Source organism: Pelobates fuscus, chromosome 1 (genome assembly GCF_036172605.1).
Source record: "Pelobates fuscus isolate aPelFus1 chromosome 1, aPelFus1.pri, whole genome shotgun sequence".
Taxonomy (NCBI): domain Eukaryota; kingdom Metazoa; phylum Chordata; class Amphibia; order Anura; family Pelobatidae; genus Pelobates; species Pelobates fuscus.
The window spans coordinates 259,772,232-259,787,386 of NC_086317.1; the positions used below are offsets into that span (position 1 = coordinate 259,772,232).

Here is a 15,155-nt window from a genome sequence, read left to right on the forward strand (position 1 = left end):
GTTTATTATTTAAACAGTAATTTCTTTATTATTATTACTATCACTGGCATTTATAAAAATGTTCCAACAAATAATGAAGTGCAGTACAATTAGTGAGAAAGAGAGTACAATATACACAGGTCAATACAAAGATTAAAGAGGGCCCTGCCTGTGAGATGAGCTATGAGTTAGCTATGAAAGATCTTTTATGCAAAGTACGAAGAAAACCTGTGAAATTACAATGTTGAGCTTAAAGGAACACTATAGGTCAGGCACACAAACATGTATTCCTGACCCTATAGTGCAAAACCCACCATTTATTTTGCCCCCTTAAAAGTTGATAAAACCTTATTTCCAGCACCGCGCAGGTCCGCCAGTGCCGACCCCGTCCCCTTAGTGACATCAACAGAATTGCCGATTTTAGGCTAAAATTGGCAAGGGGTGGGACCAGACGCCATTTTGGCCAATCAGCATCTCCTCAAAGAGATGCAGTTAATCAATGCATCTTTAAGAAGAAAATTCAGCGTCCCCATGCAGGGCGTGGAGACGCTGAACAGCAGTGCTGCCAACTGTGCAGCACTGAACCAGGAAGCACCTCCAGTGGCCATCTGAGGAGTGGCCACTTGGAGGTGTCCCTAGGGGCAATGTAAACACTGCCTTTTTCTCTGAAAATACAGTGTTTGCATGAAAATGCCTGTATATAATGATTATACTCACCAGAACTACTACATTAAGCTGTAGTTGTTCTGGTGACTTTTGTGTCCCTTTAAAATGGGGAGCTGAGACAAGAAGTAGCAAGGGGAATTTAAAAGTGAATGCCAATTGGGGGCGGAGCCTGGCACTGAACCGGACCGGACGCCATTTCTCCCAGCTCCGCAAATCTAACTTATAATCCCGACAATATCTCGGTGACAAGCAGCCATCCGACATTGCAAACGCCATAAACAGCCCGGGGACACCCCGCTGAATCTACAGATGCCCTTCCAGTACTCCCCGAAACATCTGAAGGCAAAACGCTAAACCGGGGCCTACCACAAGCCTGCATACCGCGACCTCGAGTATCTCTGGGGCGGGGATCCTGACGAACACGCAGCGGAGCTGTGGTCACCCCAAACAACGCCTGCCAACACATCCATGGGGCGCAGAACTCAGAAACCCACCCCCGGTAATGTACCCAAACAGAGAGACATTGGAGTCATGCTCCAACGACAAACCTCAGCCACTATGGCGGCCTCCGACCACCCACCCTCACCAGGGCCTCCCCACACAATTGCCCCTGCAGCACCCCAGCTGCAAAGCCCGAAAGAAAACACACAGCCACAGCCCACAGCCTCTGTTAGCAACTCTGAGCCTGCTACCAAACAGGACCTCCAGATCCTATCTGCTATGCTACAGGACATTCAGGGCCTGCTGGCTGCTGACCTGCCCATTCTAAAATCTTCCATGCAGCAGCTCGCAGGCAGACTGGCAGCCACAGAAGCAGAGGTCAAAGAGCTCCGTCAAGACACCTCTGACATACAGACCTCTATTGCCCAACTACAGGCAGCTCAACAGGCTCTATCAACACAAGTGGCAACACAGGAGGACAGGTACCGCCGCAACCATATTAAAATCAGGGGCATACCAGCCACCATACCTCAGGAGGAACTACCACACTATGTAAGACGCCTACTAGCCACAGTGTTGCCACCCGCCACCGCCAAAAAAGTAAATATCGCGGGGATGTATCGCCTACCGACATCTAACGCTACCAACACTACAACACCGGGCGATGTCATACTCCGCTGCGCACTACCTCACGACAAGGGGCAAATAATGACGGCGGTAAGAAACAAGACGCCGATTACATTTGAGGACTCACAATTGTCCTTTTACCAGGACTTATCCAAAGCCACCCTGCAGTGGCGAAAATCCCTGGCCCACGTCACGGCCCAACTACGGGCGGCAGGAGTGCCCTACAGGTGGGGACCCCCACGAACACTTCTTATCACACACAAAGGGACTATCCGTAAAATAACCACAGGGACTGATATTCCTGCGCTCATTGCAACTCTGGATATACAGGAGCCGACGGGCCTAAATCGCACCCACGGATGGGACCCATCCAATGTGACACCATTGTGTGAACAGCAAGCAACAGCCAGCTGGACACCTGACTGGCAGAGACATTTCTAGATCGTCCTAAACCCATTGAAGGGTCTTACTCAACCAGCAGCTCTAAGCTGCACAGTTGCAAAGTTGCAAAAACCCTAATGCTGTGATTTTATTTGCTTATTTTTTCCAAATGTTGTTATACATAATTCTTTTTCTTTTTTATATGTTTACCAATGCAGAATCTCCCACACGAGGACACGATCTTCGTATTGCACCAGGCAGGAATAGGGAGATTAAGCATTCTACCACATCACCAGGCACCCATAAAGTGATGCCTACTATAAGCTTAGTCCGGTTCTTTTTAGCCACACATGCACAAATACTGAATCATTCATACCCCTCCCCCCCGCTACCCCCTTGGTTAGGGGCAACACCTCCACCGGGAGGTCGGCCTTACACGAAGGCAAACAGCTCCCCCTCCTTGAAAAGACGAGGGCACAACTCACACTACGAACACCCCAACGCGGAAACCGATACACGTAACTTTAGACCTATACCTAGCCCCGAGTTTACATTTAAATTCAGCTAGATCTCAAACGGTGATATCACCTTTAAATATTCCCTACAACGTGGTTTTCCGCATTACTCGACATACTCAATTGCAGCGCCCGGCTTCTATATTGGCCTTTAAAAACACGCACCTACAGACTACATGCAGGTTCATCTAAAGGTCTGATCTCATACTCACCAGAAAGCTGTAACCGACTCACCACCTTACCTTTACATCTATGTACCTCATAATCATAGTCAGTGTGAAACCTAGGAGACTACACTCCTCACTTACCTACACCCAACACACTGAACACCACTATTCCTTAATGTTTTTTCTTCCCTTTTTAAAAAAAAAAAAATGTGCAGCGCTCTCAACATGTATAATTTTATTGCCTGATACAAGATGTAAAGCTCTTATTTGACATGTATACGTTTCATATGTCCTCAACAATGCACAACCAAAATAAAGAATTAAAAAAAGTGAATGCCAATTAAAATGGAAGGATATTTATTCATGCACGCCATTCATTATTTCTTTGTACCATCCTACTATATTAAATGTATCACTTCTGTATATTTCACATGCTTTATTCAGAGATGTGCCATTTTTTTGTTTATTTTGTATGTGAAATTTTCAAATTAAAAAACATTTATATTATCAAAAATATATATGGTAGAGTAAACATAAAAGCAGCACTAATACAAGGCAACATGTGTAAAATGGATTAGAAACAGGTGAGGGTGGGCAGTGAATGATAACAATACGTTTATATACAAAAGGCAGAACTCAGTCTATTATCCCTAATATGATCTGCATAAGAAAGTAAGATTGTCATCCCTGGGCTCATGTGCAGAGCTGTTTAAATAACTCTAGGCATGGTTCTTCAAGTCCTTAAAGGAAAGGTGTCTTCTTTTTATTGTTGAAATTAAAAGATGTTATGTAATATAGCTTTGTTGTGCATTATTTTATAATGTATACATATAAGTAAATACTAATTTATAGTGCATCTCCTGGCTTACTCTTGCAATGGGTTGGTTGTCATCTTTAGGCCTATGTGCTATGATGATGCATAATTTGAAGTTCAAAAACTATGCATTTTTAGATGTCCGGTGCTTGCATATGACATTGGGATTTGTGAACCTGTATTAGATCTTCATAATCTGCATGGTTTTTGGTCATAGGTTATAAGCTGGGTTTATAACCAAAGATGACGTAAGCAGGGAAGCAACGGCTGTGTGGATTTTGGCCCGTGCAAACCAGGAGGGGGAGCTGTTCTCTGGGCCAAATGGTAACTATGTAATGTAGTTATCTGTTCACGTCACGCCTGTGTAGCTTTTGGCTCGTGCGGCCTGACAGGGCTGCCATCAGAAATTTTAGGGCCCCTGACACAGCTCAAGATCTGAGCCCCGAGTCCGCCCAGAAGGATGAAGTGTGTGTGTGTGTGTATAGTGGATATAGAATGTGTCATGGATGCAGTGTGTATAGTGCATGTAGAATGTGTGTAGTGGATGCGGTATGTGTGTCATGGATGCAGTGTGTATAGTGGATGCAGTATGTGTGTCATGGATGCATTGTGTATAGTGGATGCAGATTGTACGTTTTGTGTAATGTATGTAATGTTTGTATGCATGCATTAGATGCAGAGTGTGTGTGTAGTGAATGTAGGTGTGTATAGTGAATGCAGAGTGTATAGAGCATGTAGTGTGTTTGTAGTGAATGTAGTGTGTTTGCCGTGAGTGCAAAGTGTGTTTAGTAAATGTAGTGTGTTTGTAGTGAGTGCAACATGTGTAAAGTGAATGCAGTGTGTGTGTGTGTGTGTGTGTAGTGAAAAGTGTGTTTAGTGAATGTAGTGTGTGTAGAGCAGAGTGTGTTTAGTGAATGTAGTGTGTGTAGTGAGTGCAGAGAGTGTTAAGTGAATGTAGTGTGAGTATGTGTAGTGCAGGGTGTGTTTAGTGAATGTAGTGTGTGCGTGTGTAGTGCAAAGTGTGTTTAGTGAATGTAGTGTGTGTAGAGCAGAGTGTGTTTAGTGAATGTAGTGTTTGTAGTGAGTGCAGAGAGTGTTAAGTGAATTTAGAGTGAGTATGTGTAGTGCAAAGTGTGTTTAGTGAATGTAGTGTGTGTAGAGCAGAGTGTGTTTGTTGAATGTAGTGTTTGTAGTGAGTGCAGAGAGTGTATAGTGATTAGCTTGGTCTGGATGAACTCTTGTAAAATGTTCTATAATAGCTTTATCCTTTTAATACCCCAGCCAAACCCTCCAGAACAGAAGTATCTCTCTCTGGATGTTAAATGTTTGAAAGTATAGGAGAGGATGGTAGATGCTGCAGTTTAACAATATATGAAATATTCCAGCACAACTATGCTTGATGCAAAAGGCACTTTGTATCCAATTTAAATAAATAGCCTGTGTTTCATCTGAAAAATATCAAAAGGTTGTCTGAAAAGAAAAAAAGATGTCTTTATCAGTTTATATAAAAATGACAGTCCTATGTTCAGAGCCTTCATTGCTAACAAATACAATAGATCACTATCCACACTGAATGTGTTTACATAGAAGCTAGGTGGTATCTCTTTAAGCACTTGGCTTAGAGAATTCCTAGTTCCTCTTCATGTCCATTAACAGAGGGAGATGAAAGGAAATGATCTGGGAAACTGTAAAATAACTTAATTCGTAGGTTGCTAAAGACATATTTGTTAAGATGAAACTATTTTATAAAGTACAGCCAAGTCATGAGGTGCAATTAACCTGGCCACATGCCCATTCAATAAACCACAAGGAAATTGTAAGGAGTCATTAATGTCAGAGAATCCAGTGATGTGTGAAAAGTTCAAATTAAAGGGACACTCATTTTAAAGAGACAGTAATTTTACTGTTTCAGGGTCATTGCGTGTGTAAATTAAAGTAGTTTTAATAGGTAATAGATTGGGTTGCTTAACTTGTGTTTGTTTTTAATATTTTGTATTATATTTCTGGGGTTTTTCTTATCTAGATTTTTATGAATCTCTAGTGATTAACCAGTTGGTTGATTGGATAAACCACAGGCATGGTTTTTAGCCTGAGAAAGCAATAATTTAATCATACAGCTGTACTCAAAAGTTTGCATACCCTGGCAAAAATGGTGGAATTTTGGCATTGACTTTGAATATATGACTGATCATGAAAAAAAAAAAGAAAAAGGATTTTATTGAAGGATAGTGATCATATGAAGCCATAAATCACATAGTTGTTTGGCTGTTTTCATAATCATAATGATAACAGAAATCTCTCAAATGGCCCTGATCAAAAGTTTACCTTGAATGTTTGAATGTTTGGCCTTGTTACAGACACACAAGGTGACACACACAGGTTAAAATGGCAATTAAAGATTAATTTCCTACACCTGTTAAATTACAATTATTGTTTGTGTAGAAATAGTCAATACGTTTGTTAGCTCTCACATGGATGCACTGAGCAGGCTAGATACCAAGCCATTGGGAGCAGAAAAGAACTGTCAAAAGACCTGTGTAACAAGGTAATGGAAACTTATAAAGATGGGAAAGGCTATAAAAAGATATCCAAAGCCTCATAAATGCGAGTCAGTACTGTTCAATCACTTATTAAGAAGTGGAAAATTCATGGATCTCTTAATACCAAGGCAAGGTCAAGTAGACCAAGAAAGATTTCACCCATGACCGCCGGAAGAATTGTTTGGGATGCAAATAAAAACCAACAAATAACCTCAAGAGAAATACAGGCTGCTCTGGAAAAAGACGGTGTGGTTGTTTCAAGGAGCACAATACGAAGATAATAAGCCTTTACTGTACCAATGCCACAATAAAGCCCAGTTACAATATGCCCAACAACACCTTGACACACCTCACAGCTTCGGGCACACTGTAATTTGTAGTGACGAGACCAAAATAGAGCTTTATGGTCAACATAAGCGTTATGTTTGGAAAGTGGTTAACAAGGCCTATAGTGAAAAGAATACCATCCCCACTGTGAATCATGCTGGTGGCTAACTGATATTGTTTGTTTGGTTTTTTTTTGGGGGGGGGGGAGGTTAGGGAGGGGGTAAGCTCTAAAGGCAGGGAAATTTTGTGAAAATTGATGGCAAGATGAATGCAGCATGTTATTAGAAAATACTGGCAGACAATTTTCATTCTTCTGCATGAAGACTGTGCTTGGGACGCTCTTGGACTTTCCAGCATGACAATGACCCTAAGCACAGGGCCAAATTGACCCTCCAGTGGTTACAGCAGAAAAGAAGGTCCTGGAGTGGCCATCACTGTCTCCTGACCTACTTATAATAGAGCCACTCTGGGGAGATCTCAAACGTGCAGTTCATGCAAGACGACCAAAGACTTTGCATGACCTGGAGGCATTTTGCCAAGACGAATGGGCAGGTATGCCACCTGCTAAAATTAGGGGCCTCATAGACAACGATTACAAAATACTGCATGCTGTCATTGATGCAAAAGGGGGCAATACACAGCATTAGGAAATAAGAGCATGCAGACTTTTGAACAGTGGTCATTTTAATTTTTTTTTCCATGTTTTGTTTTATGATTGTGCCATTCTGCTATAACCTACAGTTAAATATGAATCCCATAAGAAATAATGCTTTCTTCAAAAATGCTACATTTATAACCAATTCTCCACGGGTATGCAAACATTTGAGCACAACTGTATGCTAGCAACTCATGAAAACTAGTCCCTGTGAAAGAGCTTGCTTTAATCAAGCTCAGTAGTCTTCTTCCTTTTAATATGACTACTTATCTTATTATATAAATTATATTTTTTTATAAAAAATAATATATTGGTTTTTTTTCATTAAATGTATTTGTTCATTTCTAAATTTGTACTTGAAAGGTTGTATGAATAACAAGGTACAGAACTAAAAGTAAAGGGGAACATACACAGAATAGTACATATGTGGTACTAAAAGAATACAAGAAACAAAGAGGAATTAAAAGAAACAAATCCCACATCTTGCCTGGCTCTCCAACTCTTTCCCCTCTCAGCTTTTGCCCCCCCCCAAACCACATCACCCGGAACCTATCTGAAGAGGCATGTGTATACATGTAGATTTACCTATAGATTTAAAAATCTATCTCTCCTCCCCTTTTCACACATTCAAATTTTCTTGTAATCTATAGGCTCTATGAATCTCAACCATGGTCTCCACACCTATGCAAGTGTCATTTGATTGTCCGCTGATGGTGCATAATTTCTCATATAGGTAGTACTGGTATATTTTATCTATCTGGTGATTCCGTGTGGGGCATTGTGTCTGTTTCTAGCCTCCTGCTATTAAGTTCCAGCCGCTAATATTACTATCACTGCTATGTATTTGGTTGCCTGTGATAGGTTATCTGGGAACAGCAGAAGCAGTTAAGTAAGAGGGTTCGCCGGCATGTCCTCTATGCCTAGGTTGACCAACGCGGTGGTAACCTCTTCCCACAAGGGTTAATATTAGGGCAGTTCCACCAGATGTGTATAATAGTCTCCTTCTTCATTCCACATTACCAGCTGTGCTTGGGAATGTTAGAATAGAATTTGTGACGTTGTGAAGTTTACTGGGTGTCAGGTCCTACCAATTAACTAATTCTTTTGTGTGCATCTATGTGTTTATAGGAATGTCTTTTCGGGCTCTCAGTGACTTGGTCCAGCAGTCTAGGGTTTTATGAATATTGCCCAAAATAGGTGTGGTTGGGTTGTAGGGGGTCTTGAACGTGTTCAGAGGGGACGTCTTTCATTTGCAGATATAGAAAAATGAAGGAATTTGGTAGGTTGCATCTCTGTTGGAGCTCGGTGAAACCTGCGAAAATCTATCCCAAACACAGATTGTAAATGCCGTCATTTATTTATTTATTTTTATTTGACAATTTGTATTGTTTTGTCAATGTATAAACGTAAGTAACATGGGGGGTACAAAAGGGAAATGGGGGATGGGGGCAATACGAAAGTTTATGCCGTCATTTATTAACAAATTGCTTGGCTTGTATCTAAAAGACAAGGCATCCACAAAATGCCCAACAGTGACCCACTAGGGGCCCGACTCCTCTCCACATCCACTCATTGTGAGGTGCAATCCAGTGCGTGCACTTTTATTGCAGTTTCTAGAAGGGAAGCTTGGCAATATGTCCAGGAGTTAGGCAGGCACACCTCTCCCTCTCCAGTGAGATTTTGTTAGGGTCAAGGAAGCCCTAGGTTTGTGTTTTTCCCAGATAAATGCATTACAAATTCCCTGTGATACATTGCAAAAAGTGGCTGAAATACTAGTCGGGAGCATCCTGAATGTATAGAGGGGACTTGGGATAGTGTCACCATTTTAATTGTGCTTATTTTACCTTGCCAGGTCAGCTTAACCCTTTGCATTTTAAGAAGTTGTTTTAAAATGTATGCAAAATTTTGGTATAATTAAGCTTAACAATAGCTTCTAGTGACGATGCCAACTTTATGCCAAATATGTAATTAAGGAGTTATTTCAATCAAAATCAGATAATTTCTCAATTATCTCAACAAATTCTCTAATGTGTGTGCATCTAGTCTATTAGTCAGTGTTTGTGCTTTGGTTTGTTTGCGTATATAGTAGGATTTTCTTTCCTATATTCAGACAGGGTGTCTAACAGGCAAGGCACCGAGATATGCAGGTTTCATAGCATCAAGAGAATATCATCCACTAACATAGAGAGACAATAGTCTTTACCCTTCACCTCTATTCCATGGATGACAGAATTTGACCTATTTTTTGGGTCTAATGGTTCTAAAGAGAGTATGAAGAGGAGAGGAAACAGAGGACACCCCTGCCTTGTGCCGTTTGTAAATGGGAAAGGGAATGATAGAAAGGCTGAGGCTGGTTACGTAGGGCCATAATTCCCCTTATGTATGCTGGCGAAAGTCCATATTTTAAGAATACCTGTTGCATGTACTGCCAATTCAGTAGGTCAAACACCTTCTCCACATGAAGTCCTAGTAGAAGGTCTTCCACTTTGGCTTTGGGCATGTGAGAGAGGATATTCAGAATCTTCCTTGTGTTGTCCGCCCCTTGCCTGTTGTGCACAAATCCCACATGGTCATTATGTATAATGCGTTGGAGAACTTTGGTGAGCCTATTTGCTATAGGTTTTGCAAACAATTTTACTGCGCTGTTCAGCAAGTAGATGAGTATAAAATTGAAAGAGCTAATGTGGGTTTACCTGGTTTCAGCAGTGTGAATATATGAACCTGTAGCATCTCCAGGTGAATGGTTCACTGTGTATAACAGTAGTTGAAAAGGTCTATGAGATGTAGGAATAACAAATGTTTAGTAGTAAACGCTAGTAAACCCATCGGTGCCTGTGGATTTATGTGATGGTAAATGTGTGATGACTTGATTCACCTCTGGTTGAGAGATACAAAAGCCATTAACTATTGAATTGCATCACAGGAGGGGGTTAGGGTATGAGGATTATCATTGATGTTATAAAGGCCGCTATAAATTATAACAAATTCATCCACAATATTTGAAAAATTAAAAATTTTGCTACCGTCTGCTGCTTATACATATGCTATTTTTTTTACACCATAGCATGCATTTGAAGCTGAGCAGTCAGTGTGTCTACTGCTTTATTGCCTTGTACAAAAAATCTGTGTCTCAGACGTCTAAGAAGAAATATTTTTTGCTAATTCTATGTATCTCAATTGGAATTGTAAATTATGGATAGTTTGTAGGATTGCAGGCAATGGGTATGTTTCGTTTTGGTGGGTCAAGTCTCTCAGTTTCTGGATTAGCGTTGTGTATTGTTTTAAACATAGCTTTTTGGCATAGCTTATTAAACAAACACCCCTCTCATGATGGCCAGGTGTGCTTACCAAACCTAATCAATAGACGAGTCTGGTGTTTTGTTAGTTAGTCTGAAGCCATTTCTTCTCTTATCTTAGAAACAATGGATGTATTTAATAGGATCGTGTAGTTCAGGCGCCAGGAACCTCTGACCTTATTAGGGAACTTTTCTGACAGGATTAGTGCAATGGGTGCATGGCTGACCAAGTAATCAAGACAACGTGTGCAGCCCAAGTTCTGTGTTTTAACATTAGGGGGATGATAAACCTGCCAATCCTTGTTTATAATTATGCACCATAAGTTTTAACAAATAATCCCTCTCTGGGGGTCTAGAAAGCTATATATAGACAATGTTACAAAGTCATGTTGTTAGTTTGTGTTGCTTTCTATTCTATATGTGTTCTTTAAAAAGGTGGATGAGGATATGTCTTATAAACTGTCTAGCAGGAAGTTTGTGTCTACCCCTATGAAGACCTTTGCTAATGCTAACTATTCACCAATGTAAATACTTTGTCCAAGAAGTCAGTCTGGTTGTCATGCAGGCCATATATATTACAAACGATATAAGGTATATTGTTAACATAGCATTGTAGTTACATATACCTCCTCCATTTTTTTATCACATGTATTTTTAACCAAGGAGAATGAGATATCTCTATGGAACATAATAGTCCCACCCACCCCCCTTTTCCCCTTTTGGTTTTGTAGCAGGAATGGTAGGCGTTAGGGAGTTTTTTGGAGCAGGATTAAGAATGATGTCATCATTTGAAATGGTTTGTGAGGTGAATTAAGCCATTTTTACATTGAGTTAAAATATTGTGTGTCATTTTAAGGATCGAAATCTAGAAACTCCTCTATACACAACATTAGTCTTCTGTCCTATCCTATAGTTTAGACAGTTGTGGTGACCTCGTCAGGTCTAATATCCCATTTCTAACTCCATTATCACAAAAATCAGGAGTGGGGAAAACATTAAAACTGCAACACAGTCTTGTAAAGCAGGGGTCCCATTGCACCTGTAGGTGTGCATGGGAGCAAAGAAGACACCATGTAATGGTACCGAAACACTCTCTGCTGTTCTAAGCTTAGGCCAGACATATGTCTCATGTGCCATATTCAGCTGGGCAGTTAGATGACAGCAAGGTACATTGTGGGAAATAATTCAAAATAAACCAAAAGACTAAAGATAATGAACTGAAAAGTAATAAGTTACTATATACAGAGTTCCATCTACTCTGAGGCATCTCGAGTAATGACATCATAACTGAGGCTCTTCAGCCTCCCCATCTACTCTCTATTAATATTTGTAACAGTGGTATCCCTCCTTATCAGGTATGCCTCGGTCCACTCAGGCATCAATAGACAGCACCCAACAACTCAGAAAAACAAACTGAAACATATGGGCCCAGCCATATTTGGCCTTAGACGCCTCATAAGATGCATTACTTGATAGGTGTACAGTCACCCCAGGAAGCCCACAGTCACTTCACAGCAGCCACTGTGTTCCATTCCTTGTTGACCTGTGATATAGGGCTTCTATGAGGCATCCTGTGTCTCATAGGTGCCAGCATCATTATAGGGATTTTCCACTCTCGAAGGAGTGACCACCATTTTTCTGGGCTGAACACATGCCACTCAGCACCATATAAATAAATCCACAATTGTACAGAACTCTGGCTTCCCTAAGTGTCCTGGTGATATGTGCAAAGTCTCTTCATTTTTGTGAAGAGATGTGTCCATCAAGTTCAGTCTTTCTCACATTTGTTTTTGCTGCTGATCCAATCACACATATGAGTATTTATCCAGTAAGGTGGCCAATTGCCTGACGGTATTCATAATTTTTTCGTTAGATCTAAAATAGTAAATCTTCAAGATAACATCACGTGGGACTGAAGAAGGCAAGTGCTTTTGGCTTAGGGAGATGGTGGATCCAGTACAGAATCAGTTATTTTTCTTTGAGGTTTGGGACAAGGCATGATTAAAGTGGCATTCCAGCTGGCACTATACGTGCCAAATAATAAATGCTAGCTTAGGCAGAGATCATAAGCAACCATAAATAAATATGGCATGTAATTCCTGCAGCTTCACCTCCTTCAGGACCCCACACAGAGGTACATTATTGCAGCAGTTCTTATCTTCATTGTCTGCCTGTCTTCCTTTACCCCAGTGCAGCCAATTTAGTTTCCACCTCAGAATATGTCTCCACCAAAGAATTGTGAGCCCCAATGCGCTCTTCAGCTGTTTACTGTAGGTGGGCCGTGTGGTTTCCAATAACCTGGATGTCTGCTCTAATGTCACAGGCCAATTTAGTGAAGTTCACTTGTAGAGAGGATCGCAGATCTGTAAGCATTTTCTGGATAAATATTTCCATAGCCATGGACTGTGCAAGCACCAATGAGGTGCTATCAATCCTGTCAAAACATAAGGCTTCAGGCCTCTGGTGCCATCTTTGTTGACAGAGCTAGAGACGCACACGTCCATCTTGTCGAGCAGCTAGACCACGTTGTCCCCCCCAATGTTTATTTGTTTTTAATTTACGTGGTTTTACTTAGAGGTAGCAATGATCATTTTATTACTCAAGAATTAATCAGTTTATGGTCTTGGATATAATGGCAGTCTGGCTATTTTATGGCTGACTGGCATGTAAGTTGTGATGGTAGTCACCATCACTGGGGACAGACACTATGTGTGGGTTCCAATATTGCTTTTGTGTTTTGGTCACCTTGTGCCCATTATTGGTGCAGGGTATGTTGAATGTATTGCTTGTCTGTGCCTCTCCCTCTCCCCCTTTTTCCTGTCCTTTTGTTTCCCCAGCAGGGAATTGTCCCAGGGACACTGCTAGACCAGTTTAAGCTAGCTGCTTTGTCCCTCCTCAATCACCCATCAGCCCTTGCTATTGTCTGACCCCACCCTTCCTTGTACTATGCACCATTGTATGTAAGGCTGTTGGGGGCTTAAAATATGTGTGATATGTATAGTAAAGTTAGTTGTTATTTTAACCTTCACCAAGTGTCGTCTGGTGTTTACATCAATTATCAATTTATCTCTACAATGTAAACATTGCAGTTTCTATAAAACAGAGCTACAATGGCAGGGCCATTGAGATGAAGTAGTCCGGGTGACTCAACTCAAAGAATTAGGGTTTTGTAAATCTCACACACTCCCTAGTAGTAAGCCCCTGACAACTATATTTTCTAATGAATCTTATAACTTTGAATGCTTCAATAGAAGTTCTATAATTATAAGAAACTATTTATTTATATATTAACCTTCATAAAATTGAAGCTAGGATAGGACAGGGAAAATTGGGTATAGAAAAGTTATTCCTAAAGAAGGACACTTGTTAGGTATGTACTGTTTGAAAATACTAGCATTGTGCTCTCTAAAAATAGTAATTGTAAGATCTTATTGTACCATGGCTAAAATTATTATTCAAAATCTACATATGTAGTATAGTGTGTACATGAAAGTAATTTATCTTTAAGTAGAATTTTTAATTTCCCCAAAGCTATAATAATGTATGTGACAAGTACTTTAACTGGAATAATATGTATTCCCTTTCAATATATATTGAAAATTGTGAAAATGTTTTCTCTCTCCTATATTTCAGTGTTTTCCTTCCTATTTAATTTATTTCTTCACTTTGGTTGAATCTGGCCAGCTCTCTACAGACATCACCTCATATGACTTATTTCTTCAAAATATGATATTTGCTGAAAATGAACAAAGCCAAACAAGTATAGCACACAAACCCTTTTAACAATAGTATGAACAAAGTAGAATGTGTATATGTAAACATTTATTTATTTTCTCAGCTAAATTAATTCAAAAATTCATCTTCAACAAGATGGTGTTTTTAAAATAAAGTACAAGAACCCCCTCCCTCCAGCCCCCATTCCCATTACTAGTGTAAATACCTCTTTCATCCTTTGACTGTATTTTAATTTATGAGAGCCTTCAAACAAAGAGCTCCATTCAGGATTTTCCCCTTACATAGTGTGAATTATTTAATTGAATTAAAATACAGATATCAATTATTAGTTGAATTAAGAAGTCTCCGTAGTGTTTAATAGAAGCTGTTTGTTTCTTTTTTTTGTTTCCTAGTCGTGACGATGTCATCGGCAAGGTCTGCTTAACACGAAGCCTTCTGGCTGAACATCCCAAAGGTAAGCACTTTAATTTTCATCTCACTACATGCTATAAGTAGTGATTGTTATCTCTGTAGAGAATGTAAAAGCAGAGAAGAGTCTATATTTTGTTTAATGTCATTGTAAAGGTTATTTGTGTGTTATTTAATGGTGTATTTTGTGTGTAAAATGTGTATGTCACAGTTAATCAAATACAAAAACAATTTCATAACCATTAGAGCAATTTGCAGATGCTTACGCTAGGTTACATTTCTGACCACAGCCTCTTCAACTACCTAGCTGGGATATAATATAATGTATACAACATGAAAATGACCCATTTTAAATTAAAAAAAAATGTACACAAAAATACCAAAAAGAAGTGTACATGTGTACATTTTGTATTCCAATAATTATATCAGTTATCAAAACTTCTAGGGCACAGTAAGACCTTTATACATGTCAACATATGCACTCTGAGAAATAAATTACTTCTTTCAGACTGGGATAAAAAACCAACAACAACAAAAATGAACATGTGTTAGGCCTCACATGTTACTCAACCCAGTCAGCTAAAAATCAAATCAAGTAGTCTAC

At 40.0% G+C, this 15,155-nt stretch overlaps 1 protein-coding gene across 1 annotated transcript in view; it reads left to right on the forward strand.

The window, feature by feature from the left end:
* Positions 1 to 15,155, forward strand: part of LOC134612449 (ras GTPase-activating protein 4-like) — a 228,250-nt gene that overhangs the window by 87,471 nt on the left and 125,624 nt on the right. The window contains exon 5 of the mRNA XM_063456808.1: positions 14,536 to 14,597. Within this exon, the coding sequence (XP_063312878.1) occupies positions 14,536 to 14,597 (62 nt within the window). The remainder of the gene's footprint in view (positions 1 to 14,535; positions 14,598 to 15,155) is intronic.